Here is a 19,484-nt window from a genome sequence, read left to right as displayed (position 1 = left end):
TCATCACTCATCCTCTATGAGAGAACAAGAGCCAAGAGTTGGCCACATTGCCAAGCCTGCATAGCCCAGTAAGTGTGCAGGGACACAGGGAACAGAGATGGTTAGCTTGAGTGGAAAGATGACTGTTGTAAAGCACAGGGCTGGGGAAGACCTGGGATGTTTATAGTTTATGAATTGCTTGTGAGAATAATGGCTGGAAAAGTAGAATGCTGGACTAGTTATTTAACCTTCTCTTTGTATAGTGTGCTTTTACTTGGGGTGTATATTTTGAGTGAATACCCTTCCTTTCTCTCCTCCCTTCCTCCCCTCCCTCCTTCCCTTCCTCCCTCCCTCCCTCTTTACTTCCTCTCTTCCTTCCTTCCCTCCCTCCTTCCTTCCTTCCATCCTTCCTTCTCTCTTTCCTCTTTTCCTTCCTTCCTTCCTTCCCTCCCTCCTTCCTTCCATCCTTCCTTCTCTTTCCTCTTTTCCTTCCTCCCTCCCTTCCTTCCTCCCTCCCTTCCTTCCTCCCTCCCTCCCTCCCTCCCTCCCTTCCTTCCTTCCGTCTTTCCTCCCTCTTTTCCTTCCCTCCGTCTTTCCTCCCTCTTTTCCTTCCCTCCTTCATATCTCCCTTCCTTTCTTCCTTTTACCTCCCTCACTTTCTTCCTCCCTTCCTTTTCTCTTCCTCTTTCCATCCTTCCCCACTTCTTTCCTTCCTTTCTCTGTTTCTCCCACTCCATTCTTTCTTTCCTTTGGGACGTAAACCTACATCCTGTCCATCCTGCCATAGTTTATTCATATATTTTCCCTGCTCTCAAATTTTCTTATTGTTCAGACATGGTCATCTGACTCTCTTCTGAGACTGAGTTCTGCCCTAGACCAGGAAGACTCAGACCTTTCCTTACATTCATGTGTGATAGAGCAAATGTGGGCGATTTTATCCTTAAGGTTTAGGGCTGGGAATGAGGTTTAGTGGTAGAGTGCCTAACATGCATGAAGCCCTGGGTTTGATTCCTCAGTACCACACAGACAGAAAAAGCCAGAAGTGGTGCTGTGGCTCAAGTGGTAGAGTGCTAGCCTTGAGCCAAAAAGAAGCTCAGGGACAATGCCCAGGCCCTGAGTTCAAGCCCTAGGACGGGCAAAAAACCCAAAATATCCTTAAGGTCTCAAGACTTGCTTAACTTGTGTTGATGATTCTAAAATAGGCATGAAGGAATGGAGGACACCCCACACCATGCCCCCAGACCAATGGATATGGATTGCTTAGCATCAGGACTTCTTCCCTATAATTAACAGCAGAACGCAGGTTTCCTAAGTTTTATCATATTGTCTTGTGTGTCTGATCTTTCACCTCAAGAAATAATAATAATAAAAGAACCCAGAGGTGGTGTCTATTTCATGTTCTTTCTCTTCGTCTAATTGTCCAGCTGATAGGTCAACAACATGAAACCAGGAAATCAGACCAAGGTGGTAGAATTCTTACTCCTGGGATTTTCCCAAGATGCACAGGATCAGCCAATGCTCTTTGGGCTGTTCCTGTCCATGTACCTGATCACTGTGCTTGGAAATCTGCTCATCATCCTGGCCGTCAGCTCTGACCCCCACCTCCATATCCCCATGTACTTCTTCCTCTCCATCCTCTCCTTGGCTGACATCGGCTTCACCTCCACCACTGTCCCCAAGATGCTGGTGAACCTCCAGACGCAGACTAAATCCATCAGTTATGCAGGCTGTATTACCCAGATGTATTTTTTCATGGTTTTTGGAGGCCTGGACACCTTTCTCCTGACTGTGATGGCTTATGACAGGTTTGTGGCCATCTGTCACCCTCTCTACTACCCAACCATCATGAACCCCCAACTGTGTGGTCTGTTGGTTCTTGTGTCCTGGTTCATCAGCTTGTCCTATTCTCTGATCCAGAGTCTGTTGATGCTGAGTCTGTCTTTCTGCACCAATTGGGTCATTCGACATTTTTATTGTGAACTTGCTCAGGTGCTGATGCTGGCTTGCTCCAACACCCTGATCAATCACATCCTGCTCTATATGGTGACCGGCCTCCTTGGCTTTGTTCCTTTGTCAGGAATCCTTTACTCCTATGTCCAAATTGTCTCCACCATCATGAGAATCCCTTCAGCAGATGGAAAATACAAAGCCTTTTCTACCTGTGGTTCCCATCTCTCTGTGGTTTCTTTATTCTATGGGACAGGCCTTGGTGTCTATCTCAGCCCCGGTACTTCACCCTCTTCCCAGAAGGGCATGGTGGCCTCGGTGATGTACACAGTGGTGACCCCCATGCTGAACCCCTTCATCTACAGCCTGAGGAACAAGGACATTAAGACAGCCTTGTGGAAGCTTCTTGGCAGAATGCTGTGTGTCTACAGATGTATTGATTCTTTGGCCTGGATTTCTCAAGCTGTGAGGAGAGGTTGGACAATGGGAGAGTAAATTCTGCCTCTAAATCTTGTACTCTTTGCCTCTCTTTGGTTTTCTGTCCTTGATCAAAATTACCCTGTGAGTACTTTCTGTCAACCTTTTCTGTTATTGTCAGTCCAACTTCCCCTTTTCATCCTTGTGACATCACAGTTATTGTTGTAGAAAGGAAGTCATTGCTAACCATTTCTGATGTAAGAACAGTTTCCAAGACAACTGCTGTCCACCATGCTGCCTCCACAAAAGTTGAGAGCCAGAAGTTGTCATTGTCATGTGATAAGAACACATCACACAACCCCACCTCAACCATTGGAATTGTACAGGGGATAGATAGAAAAGAGTGTGAAGTTCTTCTGAGCATCACACATCTGAAACTGTAAGCAGAAGATTCAATTCTCTCAAATATCTGGAAACAGAAGAAGATGGGAAAAACAGAAGACCATTGAGTTATTCAAAAGGAAATTCTGTTAGAGGCAGCAGTGTGGTTGGAACTGGAGAACACTATGTTGTGTGGTAAGCCAGGCACCAGACACATACCCCGTATTGTTCTATGTATGGAAGCCAGTAAGTTAATCTTGTAGATGTACAGAACAGAATACTGGAAACTAGAAACTGAGGAGGGTGAAGGGAGAGAGATTATGATGGAATTTTAGGGACCAGGAAGGGTGCTGGACAGAGATGGAGATGTGGGAGCAGGACCATGGGTAAGAAAAGGGAAGATGGACATGATCAAGATATATGATGTATATGTGTGCAGAAGTATCTCAGCAACCCCATTGATTTGTACAATGAATAGATGTCAAAATGTAAATAAAAAAGTGAAACCACCCCAAATTAGTCTTTAAAAAATGGAAAGATCCATTTATTTATTGATGTTGACGCTTCACCATTCCAGGGTCGGCTTTTTTTTTTTGCTTAAACTTTCAGGAAATTCTCTCCAAAATAAAGGATCTCATTCTGACCAAAAAAGAACTGAACTTCTCAAAAAATAAAATAAGAAGTAAAACAAAAGAGGGTTAGAGATTTTTAACACATAATTAAAAGTTGATAGCTTAGGAATCACAAACTATTCAAAATTAACCTGATATATTTATTTATTTATTTATTTATTTGGGTCCAGTCGTGGGGCCTGAACTCTGGGCCTGGGCACTGTCCCTCAGCTCTTCAGCTCAAGGCTAGCGCTCTACCACTTGAGCCACAGTGCCACTTCCAGCTTTTTTCTTTTTTCTTATGTGGTGCTGAGGAATCGAACCCAGGGCCTCATGCATGCAAGGCAAGCGCTCTACCACTGAACCACCTTCCCAGCCCCCCTGATATCTTTATTAAGTAATTAAAAATGGGTTTAAGAGGAAGCAACCATTTATGAACATACAATTATGAGCCATGATTTACTTTAGTTTTTCTCTGGTTTAACACAGAAGCTACATTTAAATATGTCTTTCCTTTTCTTCTTTTTTTATTTTTTAAATTGCTATCATAAAGGTGATGTACAGAGGGGTTACAGTTACATAAGCCAGGTAAAGAGTTCATTTCTTTTTGGACAATGTCACCCCTTCCCTGGCTGTCTCCCAGGTTTTCCTTCCTGTCCCCACCTACAAGTTATATAGTTCATTTTTCATAAAGTACCACTGCTGCATTTGTTTACCTTTTGTCCCTCCATTTCTGTTCCCCCTTACCCTTGCAAAGACAGATAAACGGGACAAAAATACAAGAAAACAAAAACAGCAATGAAGAAAAAAAATACCTTTTATCCATTCCTGGGCCTCATTTTGATAAATATTATTTCATATGCTCAGATGCACAGAGGCATTGTGCCTTTGTGTTCCCTCCTTTGGTCTCACTGTCACTTTTTTTTTTTTTTTTTGGTTCCAGTCCTGGGGCTTGAACTTAGTACTTGGGCATTGTCCAGGTGGGTTTTTTTTGCTCAAGGCTAACATACTACCACTTAAGCCACAGCTCAACTCCCACCTTTTTTGGTGGTTAATTGGAGATGAGTCTCATGGACTTTCCTGCCCCGACTGGTTTGGATTCTCAGATCTCAGCCTCCTGAGTACCTGGGATTATAGGTGTGAGCCACCAGTGCCCAGCAAGGTTTGTCTTTTTGTAAGTCTTTTTGAAAGTTAGTATGTAGTAGGTTTCTTTCACCTATGATTTGCTTATAATATACCTTGATTAGACTCACCCTCTCTATTGCTCTCTCTCCCCTCCCTTCTTCTTAAAACAATTCTGGAGGTTTTGTTGTTCCGTTGATGCAAAGCATTTTGGTAGTACCCATCCCTTTCTCCTTGTCCATTTTCCCTCCCCCCTTTCACTCATGCCCCTCTCCCACAGGACTTGAGATACATCCCTGTCTCTCTTTCTCTCTTTTTTTTTTGTATCTGTCATGGGGCTTGAACTCAGGGCATGGGCACTGTCCCTGAGCTCTTTTGCTCAAGGCTAGTGCTCTACCACCTTGAGCTACAGCACCACTTCCAATTTTTGGTGGTTAATTGGAGATAAGAGTCTCACTGGGACTTTTCTGTCCAGGCTGGCTTCAAATCATGATCCTCAGATCTCAGCCTCCTGAGTAGCTAAGGTTACAAGCATGAGCCACAAACACCCAGCCCCTGTTTCTCATTTTTTAAAGTGCATAGAGGTTTTACCATGTCATTTCACACACACTATGTTTATCAGATTTATACCCTCTGCTACTCTCTTTATCCTTCCCCTTGCTCCCTTCTTTATGCCATCTTAATAAACAGAGCAATGGATTTCAATATTTTTCCTTTCTGTCTCTGTCTCTATCTCTCCGTTTCTCTCTTCTTTGTGGGTCCTTGAATTCAGGGCCTGGGCATTGTCCTTAAGCTTTTTCACTCAAGGCTGGCATTTTACCAGCTTTTCAGATGAACAAGTGTTGTAGATGTACAACAAGCAACAGTCTTGACTGGGTAAGGTGTTTCCTTTTGACACATGTGTGGATCCAAGATATTAACCATTTTAAGTCACAGGACTCTATCATTCAAGAAGATGATTTAGGAGAAAACCATATCAGCATTGTGGGTGGAAAAAAGTGTTCTAAATGTCAATTAGAAGTCTACAGAAAACCTGAACAAAGCTGATCCAGAGTAGAACCTTAAAGTCAGTCTACAGGGAAGAAGAGTTTCAAAGGAGTGATGGAGGAAGTGATTGGAGAGAAACAAATACACATATCCAAGGAGAGTATGTGCTTTGGGAAATAAAAAAATAAAAACAAAGAAACATGACCTTTACAGAAGTAAAAAAGCCAAGATAGCCAGAAAACCAGTGGCTCACATCTGCAATCCTAGCTACTCAAGAGGCTGAGACCTGAGGATCACAGTTCAAAGTCATCAGGGCAAAACAATTCTGAGAGCTGCTTATCTCCAGTTAACCAGCAAAAATCCAGAAGTACAGGTGTTTCTCAAGTGGTAGAGTGCCTGTCTTGAGTGAAAAAGATCCATGACAGAAAAGTGCCCTTAGTTTACACACACACACACACACACACACACACACACACACACACACACACACAGAGCCAGGATAGGAGAACTCACAGAATTTTCCTTAGGGGTTGTAGTGCCCACTTAACTTTGTGGTCAGGAATCCATTTTGGACAAGAGATGGTTCTGTTGAGTCTCCCTAGGGCCCTCTTCACATCCTTGTTCCTTCGGCTGTAGATGAAGGGGTTCAGCATAAGGGTGAACACTGTGTACACAACTGAGGCCACACAGATCTTTCTTGGGATGAATGAGTCATGGCTGAGGGAAGGTACACCCCAAATCCTGTCCCGTAGAACAAGAAGACCACACAGACGTGAGAGCCACAGGTGGAGAAGGCTTTGTGCTTGCTAGCTATGGAGGACATCTTCATTAAAGAAGAGAGAATCTGACAGTAAGGGAACAAGATCCCAGCGGCAGGAAATACACAAATCAGGGCAGTCACCACATACAGACAGATAGTGTTGATCAGAGTATCAGAGCTGGCTACCCTGAGAAGCTGAACCAATTCATAGAAGAAATGGGGGATCTCGGTACCCATGGAGAAGGTCAGTTGAATCATCAAGGACATGGAGCATAGTGACACAGAACATGATGATCCAAGACACCAGGACCAGGAGGCCACAGAAGTGAAGGTTCATGATGACTGTGTAGCTCAATGGGTGACAGATGGCCACAAAGCGGTCCAAGGCCATCATGGTCAATAGGAAATCATCCAATAAGAAATACATCTGAGTGAGGCACTCTGGGTAGGAGATGTCCTTCCTCTGTGTCTGGAAGTTCACCAGCATCTTGGGACGGTGGTGGAGGTGAAGCAGATGTCCACAAAGGTCGTGTTGGAGAGGAAGAAGTACATGGGGTTATGGAGATGAGGGTCATAGGTGATGGCCAGGATGATGAGCAGATTTCCAAGCACAGTGATCAGGTACATGGACAGGAACAGCCCAAAGAGGATGGGTTGGAGTTCAGGGATATCTAAGAGGCCCAGGAGGAGGAATTGTGATTCCCCTGTGTGGTATTGTGCTGTCAGAGCCCTGGCTGTTATCCTTAGGGGAAAACAAGCCAAAATTCAATCAACATCCACTGGGAGCTCAGGTGGTCACCCCTACCAATGCCACTGCTTCCCGTGGGGTTGACCTGCACAGCCAAGAGTGACTCAAGTCACTTTAAGGTGATAATATTTGGGTAAGTTTCTCCTGTTTTGTATTCAGTAACTTTTTAATGTCTTTGTATTTCTGGTGCTTGTCCTGAGGCTTGAACTCAGGACCTGGGTGCTACCTCTAAGCTTTTTGGCTTAAAGCTAGTTCTCTACCTCTTAGCTGCATCTCCACTTTTGGCTATTTGGTGGCTCTTGGGAGATACTGAGTTCTCACAAACTTTTCCAGCCCAAACTGGCTTCGAACTATGGTCTTCAGATCTCAGCCTCTTGAGTAGCTAGGATTACAGGTGCGATCCACAGAGCTTGGCTTTGATTTCCATCTTGAAATTTATTGATATAAGTTAATTTTGTTATGGCCCTTGTAGAATATCAGAGGTGATTTTCTGTGTCCTGTTTGATAACTTCCATATTTTTTAATCCTATCAGCTGTGCAATAGTAATGTAGTATTGATTTACAATGGAAACAATCTCTATTCCCTGATGTAACACTTGCCAGGGACGTATTTTTTCTCTATAAATATAGTTATTACAGAAACCATTTTTAGATTTCAAATGTGTTTCAGTGGAGTAGAAGTATCAATAAATGATAGCTATTTATTATTACTATTACTATCACCATCATTATTACTATTCACCTTTATGATAAATAAATCATCTCTATCGATCTTTCTTTTTTTTTTTTTGGGTTCTGTTGTGGGGCCTGAACTCTAGGTCTGGGCGCTGTCCCTCAGCTCTTCAGCTCAAGGCTAGCGCTCTACCACTTGAGCCACAGCGCCACTTCCAGCTTTTTTCTTTTTTCTTATGTGGTGCTGAGGAATCGAACCCAGGGCCTCAGGCATGCAAGGCAAGCGCTCTATCACTGAGCCACCTTCCCAGCCCCTCTATCGATCTTTCTATCTCCTAAGTCACATAAAGGACACTGATTTAGAAATTTAATTCTTGCCCTCTCTGCTCTTTTCGAGCTCTTTCTCAGCTCTTTCCTTCTCTTCTCTTTCCCAGATCTGTTCTCTTTCCTAGCTCTCTCTTTCCCACCTTTCCCAGACGCTCTTTTTCTAGCTCTCTCTGCTCTTTTCTAGCTCTTTTCTCTCTCTTTCCCAGCTCTCTCTCATTCCCAGGCCTTTCCCAGCCACGTGGAGTGCCAACCTTGCCTGGTCCCAGCAGGTCTACTGAATAAACCTACCCCTTACCTGAATACCACGTGCATGATGCAGTTCTTACTTGGCTACCTCTTTTTAAAAACCTAACATAAATGGTGCCATGTGAACCTGGGAAGGGCTTAAAGTCAGGATAGGTGGGATTTCTCTCATTTTATTTTTTCTTTTTTTCCTTTTTTTGTTTGGTTTTCCCTTTTTGCTCTGAGGAATACCCACAGTTCTAATGGCCTTTTGCGAACCGGTCTGTCTGCTGCAGACACAGCGCATCGACACCATTGCTGGCCTTCACATCCATGTCCACACCACTTCTCTACTATGGCTCTCTGTTGCTCAGTCTCTGTCCAGACATGGCGCCACACCAGAGAGCTCCTATGGCCTTTAGCTCAAAGGCCGGTCACCTCTGAAGCCGAGGATGCTTGGCTTTGGGGGCTTGGCCATTTCTCTCTAGAGGGCTCTGGGGGAAGTCAGGACGCTGCTTCTGCCTGGTCAGCTCTCCTTCACTCACCAGACTGACTCTCCTACTCATTTAATGGGGTGCTGTGAGTCATGCCTGAGCGGTGAAACCCCTTTGAAATGCCTCCTGTGCTACCTGGAAAGCCAGAGAGCCTAATTTTATGCCATTCTCAGATGTAGACAGCTTTTGCCACTGCAATGGTAAATGGTCAGAAGTCTGTTTACTTTCGGGCTCTCTTTGCTCTCTCTCTGCCATTCATGTCCAACTTTCCCTATCTCTCCCTTTCTCTTTTCTACATTTTGGCTTGTGCCCTGAAGAGTGCGACACAGGCTGGGTCCCGGGGACCCCCCTCTAGGTTCCCTCTCAAAGGCTAGCCAATGTAGGCTTGATCTATTTGTTCAGGGTTTCTTTGCATTTTTTCAGAAATTTGCCATCTTGGCCACATGGTGGGTTAAGGGTTTGGCCCCATCTTACCTTTAACCTTCCACCAAGCTTACTACTCCATCCATCTACTCTAAAGTGTCTTGCTAACAAGTTGCTCTTTTCACAGGCCCTAGTAACCGAGGCCCAACTATCTGACGTGCTTTGTTAGCAAAGATGTCTAAGCATTGTCAAAATTTTAGGATTTGACTTTTGCCTTTTTTGTTTTGTGTTGTGTATTTTACTACTGACTACATGACTCTAAAATATTGGGCATATCTGTGCTAAGATTCTCACATCCAATGGGTTTTGTCATTTCAGAATATTTGTTGACAATTCTTAATAAGAACCAGGTAAACTCTACTTATTCTACTTGATCTCCTTGCTGCTTTAATCGGAAATAATAAAGGGCTTTTGTGGCAAAGATTGAAGTTCAAAGCCAGCCCAGGCCAAAAAATTCCTAAGACTCCATCTCCCAACTAACCTGCAAAGAGCCAGGCTGGAAGCATGGCTCAAGACTCTCATCTCTAACCAGCCAAACTCTGCAAGTGGTACTATAAAAACTCAAAGTGGTTCAGTGCTGGCCTTGATCAGAAGTGCTCAGGGACAGTTCCCAGGCCTTGAGTTCAAACCTCCTTGAATACCAAGTGGGACAAGCCATCCCAGCAACGAGCACCTAGACTCAGCCAGTCTGGGGAACAAGGGAACATGGAGAGGAGTAAGAGAAGATGATGTCATATCAGCTACTTTGTGCCTGCCTTTTCAAAATTAACCAGAGCCAGGAGGTCAGTAGAAGCCTGCCCATCCAATGTCTATACCTGTCTACCTATTAACAACAGGAATTTATATTCTTGCCTTTGTCACTTGACTTCTCTACTTAGTTGCCAGATTTCAGAAGTAGCTAGGGACATTTCTACCAACATTTTCAGCCCCAAGTCCTTCCTCTTGCCATTTATTTGCTCTCTAGTATTTTTCCAGCCCCTCAATGCCTATGAGACTTCTCCAGACTTCATCTAAGGACTCATGCCACCAAGGGACAGCTGCTGCTCGATGCCTTCTCTGGGAGGGGACCAAATTCCAGCCTTTTGCCCCTGTTGTCGATGCCCCTTGTCAGCAGGAAGTAGCCAGAGAGAATCTGCGCCCTATTTCATGATTATTAAAAGGCTGGAATGTAAGGTTCACTCCTGGATGGCTAACAGACTCCACCCTCCTCGCAGCAAAGTCTCCACCAGTACCTGAGTTACCTAGGCAACTGGCACACTTGGAAGAGGTCACATCTACATCCGCTGAGGTCACATCTGAATTTGATGTGGCCACACATTTCTCCACCCATACCCTAGATAAGGCCTAGCCCAGGCCTAGACGCCCTCTCTCTGTTTTTTCTAGCTCTTTTCTCTCTCTTTCCTCTCTCTTTCCCAGCTCTCTCTCTTTCCCAGGCCTTTCCCAGCCACATGGAGTGCCAACCTTGCCTGGTCCCAGCAGGTCTAGTGAATAAACCTACCCCTTACCTGAAAAAAAAAACACAAGAAATATAATTCTTGAGCTGGGCACTGATAGCTCATGCCTGTAATCCTAGCTACTCAGGAGGCTGAGATCTGAAGATCGTGGTTCAAAGCCAGGAAAGGAAAATCTGTGAGACTCTTATTGCCAATAAACCACCAGAAAACCAGAAGTGGTGCTGTGGTTCAAGTGGTAGAGTGCTTGCTTTGAGCTGAAGAGCTAAGGGACTTGAGCCACAGCGCTACTTCCAGTTTTCTGGTGGTCATTGGAGATGAGTCTCACAGATGTTCCTGCCTGAGATGGTTTAGAACCATGATCCTCAGATCCTCAGCCTCCTGAGTAGCTAGGATTACAAGTGTGAGTCACCGGCACCCAGCTCCTTTCCTTTTCTTAATTCCTCTATTCTTATTTTCTCCTTCCTTTATTTTTCATTATATCTCTTTCTTTTTCTTTCAATTTCACTTTAGTTTATTGCCTTTACATCTGGTCCCTCTCTTGTTTTTTTTTTCAGGTCCGGTTGTGGGGCCTGAACTCTGGGCCTGGGCGCTGTCTCTCAGCTCTTCAGCTCAAGGCTAGCGCTCTACCACTTGAGCCACAGCGCCACTTCCGGCTTTTTTTCTTTTTGCTTATGTGGTGCTGAGGAATCGAACCCAGGGCCTCAGGCATGCAAGGCAAGCACTCTACCACTGAGCCACCTTCCCAGCCCCTCTTGTTTTTTTTTTTTTCTTTCTTCCATTGGGACCTAATTGTGAGTTTGTTTCTTCCATTTGACTCTGTTTAATTGGTTCATCCTGTTATCTTTTCAGTTCAGATTGATATACCCCTAGCAACAGATTTGCTCACTGGTTACAACTATATATAATCTCCTTTCCTGCACCACAATGTCTCTCCCCAAACAAAAATGGAGGAATAGATAGAATACCTATCTATGATTTAAGATCTCTGATTTAAAAAAAAATTTTATGGTGAAAATACTGTACAGAGGGGTTACAATTACATGGGCAAGATAGTGAGTACATTTCTTATCAAGCATTGTAGCCTCCTTCTTTGTTTACCCTTCCCATACCTTCCCACCCTCCCTCCCCCCTTAAGATCTCTGATTTAAAGTCTGTGAAATTATAGGGTTCTAGGTTGGCTGTTGACTTCAACTTGTGTTCTGTTGTGGTTTTGTTTCCAAGTGGGCAAAACAAACCACAGAAACACAAGAAAATTGACAAATCAAGGAACCTGAACTCTCACACAAAGTAATCAGGCAACAGAGCAGCCAATGAAGGACCTAGAAGATAATTCTCAAAATGCTTAAAAAAAACTGCTGATAAATACATTTAATGAAAAGACAGAAAGCCCACCCATGGCTTACACATGGGCATGATGAGACTAACCAAAGATTATTAAAGGAATTAATAGAATCCACAAACAAAAGGTAACAAAATTGCAAGAGAAAGAAAGGGAGTCCAGTGAAAAAATAGCCCCTCAGCTAAAGGATATGAGAGAAGACACAGAAAATTTAAATCAAGGAAGAATTTCATTTAAGACCTAAACTAAGCTGAGCGCCGGTGGTTCATGCCTGTAATTCTAGCTACTAGGAGGCTGAGATCTGAGGATCGTGGTTCAAAGCCAGCCCAGGCAGGAAAGTCTGTGAAACTCTTATCTCCAATAAACACTCAGAAAAACCGAAGTGGCACTGTAGCTCAAGTGGTAGAGCGCTAGCTTTGAGCTGAAGAGCTGAGGGACAGCGTGCAGACCCAGAGTTCAAGCCCCAGGACTGACCAAAAAAAAAAAAAAAAGACCTAAAATAAAACTTTAATAAAGACATTGAAGCCATCAAAAATGATCGATTAGAAGGCAGAGAAATAAAAAAGTAGAAAGCTTTGATAGTCTTAGGACTGGATCTTAGGCCCTGAAGACAGACTAGATACTAGATGTTAGAGAAAGAAGAGACCATTTTTCAGGACAAATCCAAGAAACAAGAAGGGAGCTTGCAGGAACTTCAGGACTCAACCAGAAAACCTAATTTAAGACTGATGTGTGGGACCTCTAGGATGAAAATTTAAAAAACCTGAAAAAGGAAACAAAAAGTAAATAAAAGTAGATTTAAGGAAATGGAAGACCTCCCATGCTCCTTGATTGGAAAGATTAACATTGTGAAAATGGCAATACTGCACCAAGCTATCTGATAATTCAATGGAATACCCATCAAAATCCCAACAAAATTCTTTAATGCTATAGAGGAAGCAATCACAAAATTCATATGGAATAATAAAAGATCATAAATAACAAAAACAATTTTTTAACAGGAAGCATGGTGTTGGGGGAGTTTCAATACCAAACTTCAAAAACCTGGTTACAAAGCCACAGTAAGGAAAACAATTTGGTATGGGCACAAGAATATGCCTGATGACAAATAGAACAGAAGAACCAGAAATGAACCCACAGATTTATAAGTATCTAATATTTGATAAGGGAGCAAAAAAAAAAAAAAAAACCACCACAGGATGGAAGAAAGATAACCTCTTTAACAAATGGGGCTGGTAGAATTGACTATACACTTGCCCCAAACTGAAGTTAGATCCTTATGTATATCACCCTGCACCAGGATCAATTCCAAAGGGATCAAAGACCTCAATGTAAGACCAGATACCTTGAAAATATTACAGGAAGGGATAATGGAAATATTAGGGCTCCTTGGCAATGGTCAAAACTTCCTAAGATCCAGAATCACAATACATCAAAGAAAGATTATATAAATGAAATTGCAACTAACTAGAGTTCCTGCCCAGCAAAGAATATAGCTAGAAAGATAAGTAGAAAGCCCACAATGGGAGAAGACCTTTGGTAGGTATGCATCAGACATGGGTCTCATATCTAAAATACACTTAGAGCTCAACACCCTCCCCCTCAAAAAATCCTCAAAGAAACAAGAGCCCCATTAATAAGTGGGTTAAAGACTTAAAGAAAGACTTCACCAATGAAGAAGTAAAAATGGCCAGCAGACACACAAGGAAATGTTCAACATCTCTGGTCATAAAAGAAATGCAAATCAAAACAACATTGAGATTCCACCTCACTCCAGTTAGAATGGCTCATATCAAGAAAACTAACAATAGCAGATGCTGGTGGGGATATGGACAAAAGGGAACACTACTACACTGTTGGTGGGAATGTAAACTTGTTCAATCACTCTAGAAAGCAGTATGGAGGTTCCTCAAAAAGCCTAAACACAGAGCTTCCCTGTAACCCATCAATCCCACTACTGGGTATTTACTCAAATGACTACAAACCAGGCTGCACTAAAACCACCAACACAACCATGTTCATTGCAGAATGGTTTACTATAGCCAAGATATGTAATCAACCCAGATACCCATCAGTGGATGAATGGATCAAGAAAACGTGGTATATAGGTGGGCGCTGATGGCTCACGCCTGTAATCCTAGCTACTCAGGAGGCTGAGATCTGAGGATTATAGTTCAAAGCCAGCCCAGGCAGGAAAGTCCATGAGACTCTTATCTCCAATAAACCACTAGAAAACTGGAAGTGGTGCTGTGGCTCAAGAGGTAGAGTGCTTGCCTTGAACTGAAGAGTGCAGGGACAGCACCCAAGCCCAGAGTTCAAGCCCTACGACTGACAAAAAAAGAAAAAAAAGAAAATGTGGTATACACACACACACACACACAAAATGGAATTCTAATGCCTCCCTTAGAAAGAATGACATTGCCTCATTTGTAAGCAAATGGAAAGATTTGGAAAAAATTATATTAAGTGAAGTAAGCCAGACCCAAAGAAACATAGGTTGCATGATATCCCTATTTGTAATAATTAGAATGCCCCTGTAAATCTACAAGTAAACCTAATGAACAGTAAAAGACAAAAAATTACACTTTCACATGATTAACCAAACAGGACTCTAAACATTCGCACACTGAGATCAAAGGGGGAAATTCTTAGAAGAGGATCACAAGGGCTTTATAGCTATGCTCACATGATTATATAAATAGATGCTTATCCACATGAACTCCAAGAAAAGGAAACAAGAGGTTTTTTATTTTACTTATTTTTTTCTATTTTTCCTCTTTTGACACTGTTTTTGATTTCTGTACCTCTTGTCTTGCATGTAAGTACATCTGATTTGGCGAGGGTAAGGGGAAGCACATAAATGGTGGGACAAAGAGAAAATTGAGTCAGTAGTGATGGAAATGAACTATGTAACTTGTGCGGAAAAGGGTTGGGAGGGAAAAGCAGGAGGTGACATGTTTCAAAAAGAAATGTACTCAATACATGACTTATAACGAACTCCTCTGTACATCACCTTTACCACAAAAACCAACCCCCCTCCCAAAATACAAAAAACAAACACCATAGGCCAGACCTAGAAGCAAAAAATTGTATGGTGCAGGCAAAAGCACGAGACCCTAGCTGATAAAACCACAGCACAGAGGCATAGCTTTACATGGTAGATCACTTGTTAAATAAGTATTAGGCTCTGAGATCAAGCTCTAGTACTGCAAGAAAAACAAACACAAACCTCACACCACCATCTTATTCTTATTTACCACTCCTGAGAATACGTGCAAAGGAATGTAAATTGGCATACAGAAGCCCTCACACCCAGGTTTATCAGGGTACTATTCACAATAGTTAAGCTGTGGAATCTGCCTAGGTGCCCATCAACTGATGAATGAATAAAAAAAATGAGGTAAGCCAGGCACCAGTGGCTCACGCCTATAATCTTAGCTACTCAGGAGGCTGAGATCTGAGGAGTACAGTTCAAAGCCAGCCCAAGCTGGAAAGTCTGTGAGATTCTTATTCTCAATTAAACCACCAGAAAACCAGAAGTGGCGCTGTGGCTTAAGTGGTAGAATGCTACCCTTGAGCTAAAGAGCTCAGGGACAGTGCCCAGGCCCTGAGTTCAAGCCCCAACAAAAAAAAATGTGGTATATGTACACACACAATGGAGTACTACTGAGCCATAAAGGATACTGTTATTTTGTGGATGGAACTAGACCATCTTATTGAATGAAATAAGTTGGATTCATAAGAATAACTATCAAGATGCATTGTGTCCACTCACGGATATGTAAAAGTGAAACAGACTTGTACATACAACTTGTTGATGCTAATAAACAAAAAGTTAATGGTGCATGCTAGAAAGAAATAAAGAGATAGAAGACAAGTATCAAGTTTTGTCTCCTATGGCATATGCAAATACTATATATATGTATATTTGAATATTAAAATAGATTATCTGCAGCTATGAAAATGAAACCCATGAAAATTGTAAAAGAAAGGATAAGGGAGGAGGGAATAAGACTGAGTCGGGCACTGGTGGCTCACACCTGTAATCTCAGCTATTCAGGAGGCTAAGATTTGAGAATCGCAATTCAAAGCCAGCCAAGGCAGGAAAGTACCATGAGATCCTTGTCCCCAATGAACCACCAAAAAAGCCAGAAGTGGATCTGTGGCTCAAGAGGTAGACTGCTAGCCTTGAGCAAAAAGCTCAGAGACAGTGCTCAGGCCCTGAGTTCAAGCCCTAGGACCAGCACACACATACACAAAAAGGAATACAACTGTGAAAAAGAAATTTTTCTTTTAAAAAAGATTTTTTACTTAGAGAAAAAACTTCTATGAACATAGAAAATGGTATCTGATTCTTGATACACATCTAACTCTCCCCAAATTTATAGGCAATTTGAGTGCTTTTAATGTCATTAAACTAACATTAATTTTTTTGAAAAAAATATGCTGGATTTTTATTTTATTATTAAAATTTTAATTTTATTGTCAAGGTGATGTACAGAGGCTTTACAGTTACATAAGTAAGGTAGTGATTACATTTTGTGCCTAACTCGTTACCCCTTCCCTTACTTTTCTCCCTCTTTCCATCCCCCTATATATATTTATTTATTTATTTGAGGTAAGGTCTCACCAGGTAGCCAAGGTTTGAACTCTTCATTCTTCTACCTCAGTCTTTGAAGTTCTGGGATTATAGGCATGAGACACTTTGCCTTTGCTTGTACAATTTAATCTTATTAGGATTTATGGAAATTGGATAGGGGAGGGATGGGTGAGAATATTGACGGGGGTGATATTGAAGAGGCATTGTATTCATAAAATGCTTTGTTAAATGGCATCTCTTTTGCACAACTACTTAGATAACTAGAAAAACAAGAAAAAGGAAAAAAAAACCCAGTCATGAATTTTAAACGTCCAAAAAAAAAAAAAAAAATCCAGGTGAAATCCCTCTTGAGGAGTGAAATTTCTCAAGCCTAACCAAAAAAAAAAAAATACTATTTTTTTGTTCCTGTTCCATCAACATTAACAAGTCCTCAGAGACTGAGATGAGCTAATTTACCTAATTATCAGTGAGAGGCCTTGAGCTCTCCAACCCAGACAATTGTAAATAACCAGCCTGTGTTTCCCCAGTCCTGAAGTTTGCTGGTTCAAGTCCAGTTGTCTTGCTGCGTCTCCTTTGCCCAGAGTTGCGGCTTGGCTCAGGAGTCCACGTGTGATTCTATCCCTCTGTGGTTCCTGAGGACAGAGCCTTCTTCTCCATCACTCACTACACAGCCTGGAGGCGATGGGTACTCTCTCCTTCCTCCTCCCTGATAATGGTGGCACAGTCTGGTAAGTGCCATGGGCGAGTCTGGCAGGCTGGACTTGGGTAGCATTAAGATCCTTACCATCAAGATGCAAAGATGGAGTAGCCGGCTAGGAGGGTCCCAAATACAGGCCCCCAATACACTGGTGCCTGGCTCATTTTCAATGGATACGAAATAATTTTTAATTTCCTCTCTGATTTCTTCAGTGGCCCAAAGATTATACAAAACTGTGTCACGCGCAGTCTTCATTTTTCCCCCTTTTTGGATCATCTACGATCCTACGATCCTAAAATGATTTTTATTTTGGTATTTGTTAAGGCTTGCTTTATGGCCTAAAATGTGACCTAACTTACAGAAAGTTCAACGGGCCACCAAGAAGAATATCTAGTAATCTGAGCCACTCAGGAGGCTGATAGATTATGATGGAGGTATCTGTTAAACCTATTTTATCTATGGTGCTGTTTAACTCTTAAGTTATCTTTGTGATTTTATTTTATTTAATCATGTCTCCATGGATGAGAACAGTGTTAAAGACGTCCACTTTTATTGTATCTGGACCTATCTATTTTGTTTTTTTTTGCTGGTCCTGGGACTTGAACTCTAAGCCTGGACATTGTCCTTTAGCTTTTGTACTCAAGGCTGGCACTCTTGAGCCACAGCTCCACTTCTGGCCATTTTCTGCTTAATTGGAGATAGGAGTCTCAAGGACTTTCAGCCTAACTGGCTTGGAACAAGCCAGACCTCAGATCTCAGGCTCCTGAGTAGCTGGGGTTACAGGTATGAGCTATGATTTTTTTTCCTTAAAGGGGAAAAATATATCTTATTCTATGTTTGGTCTTAGAAGAATATTTTAGTGATCGAAAGCTTTACCTTGATTGTGCAAATCCACATCGCTTAGGTGTCTCTAAAATAAATGTACCCTGAATGGTGTGAATGAAAGAACAAATGATGGACAATGAGGTCTGTCAGAAAGAAGTAATATTGTGGAGTGGATGTTCCTCTCCTGTGAGACCTTTCTTGCTGGCTTGATTTAATCTGAATGTAGCTTTAGTGTCACGCACTGTTTTATACTTAAAATTCTTTTCTTTCCACCCCTCTTTTCATTTTTTCAAAAGGTGTCCAAGCAACGTAGACACCCACAACCTAACCCCAGTCACTGAGTTCCATCTCCTGGGCCTCTCAGATGACCCTGAACTCCAGTCTGTCCTCTTTGGGCTGTTCCTATCTATGTACTTGATCACCGTGCTGGGAAATCTGCTCATCATCCTGGCTGTCAGCTCTGACTCTCACCTCCACACCCCCATGTACTTCTTCCTCTCCATCCTCTCCTTGGCTGACATTGGCTTCACTTCCACCACCATCCCCAAGATGCTGTCAGACATCCAGACTCACAGCAGGGCTGTCTCTTATAGCAGGTGTCTGACTCAGATGTCCTTTTTTATGCTTTTTGGTTGTTTGGACAGTCTGCTTCTGACCGTGATGGCTTATGACCGCTTTGTGGCCATCTGTCACCCCCTGCATTACAAGATCATCATAGACTCTCGACGTTGTGGCTCACTGGTTGCAGGGTCTGTTCTCATCAGCCTGTTGGTGTCCCAGTTGCATACTTCCATGGTCTTACAGCTCATGTACTTCACGAGTGTGTCCATTTCTCATTTCTTCTGTGACCCTTCCCAGATCCTCAGCCTCACCTGCTCTGACCCCTTCACCGATGACCTTGTCATGTATTTTGTGGGTGCCTTGTCTGGTTTCCTTCCTATTTTGGGAATCCTTTTTTCCTACTCTAGAATCGTGTCTTCCATACTCAGTGTGTCGTCGCCAGGTGGGAGGTATAAAGCTTTCTCCACCTGTGGGTCTCACCTGTGCGTGGTGTGCTTGTTTTACGGCACGGGACTGGGAGTGTATCTCAGTTCGGCGGCGTCAGTGTCTCCTAGGAGAGGGGCAATGGCCTCGATTGCATATACAGTGGTTACTCCCATGCTCAACCCATTCATCTACAGCCTCAGAAACAGGGACATCAAGTGCGCCATGGGAAGACTGCTGAGGAAAGTCTAATCTCAGTGGTATCGGTGTCTGCTTTCTGGTGAAGGCAGCAGAACTACATCTAGACCCAGGAAAACAGTACCTCCCATCACTTAACATGCCATTCTTAAAAAAAAAACAAAAACCATGTTTTTGTAAAGGTGATTTTATGTTGGGGTTACAGATACATAAGTCAGGTAATGGGTATATTTCTTTTTGGACAATGTCACCTCTATCCCTGCTTTCTCCCAGTTTTTTGCTTCGATTACCCTTTCT

At 42.7% G+C, this 19,484-nt stretch overlaps 2 protein-coding genes and 1 pseudogene across 2 annotated transcripts; 2 read left to right on the top strand and 1 right to left on the bottom strand.

Moving 5' to 3' along the window:
• The first annotated feature begins 1,419 nt into the window (after positions 1-1,419).
• LOC122119635 (olfactory receptor 7D4-like) lies at positions 1,420-2,421 on the top strand. Its single transcript, XM_042693637.1, has one exon. It carries the CDS (start codon positions 1,420-1,422, stop codon positions 2,419-2,421), a length of 1,002 nt encoding a protein of 333 aa, XP_042549571.1.
• Positions 2,422-2,766: 345 nt separating this feature from the next.
• On the bottom strand, positions 2,767-8,508 carry LOC122119634 (annotated as a pseudogene).
• An 8,687-nt stretch (positions 8,509-17,195) lies between these two features.
• LOC122119633 (putative gustatory receptor clone PTE01) lies at positions 17,196-19,241 on the top strand. The gene is made up of 2 exons (XM_042693636.1): positions 17,196-17,211; positions 18,232-19,241. The coding sequence occupies exons 1-2, from the start codon at positions 17,196-17,198 to the stop codon at positions 19,239-19,241; spliced, it is 1,026 nt and encodes a 341-aa protein (XP_042549570.1).
• Positions 19,242-19,484: the final 243 nt, after the last annotated feature.

This window comes from Dipodomys spectabilis, unplaced genomic scaffold (assembly GCF_019054845.1).
Source record: "Dipodomys spectabilis isolate Male_0828 unplaced genomic scaffold, ASM1905484v1 ptg000173l, whole genome shotgun sequence".
NCBI classification, from domain to species: Eukaryota; Metazoa; Chordata; class Mammalia; order Rodentia; family Heteromyidae; genus Dipodomys; species Dipodomys spectabilis.
This window is presented reverse-complemented; position numbering and strand designations above follow the sequence as displayed.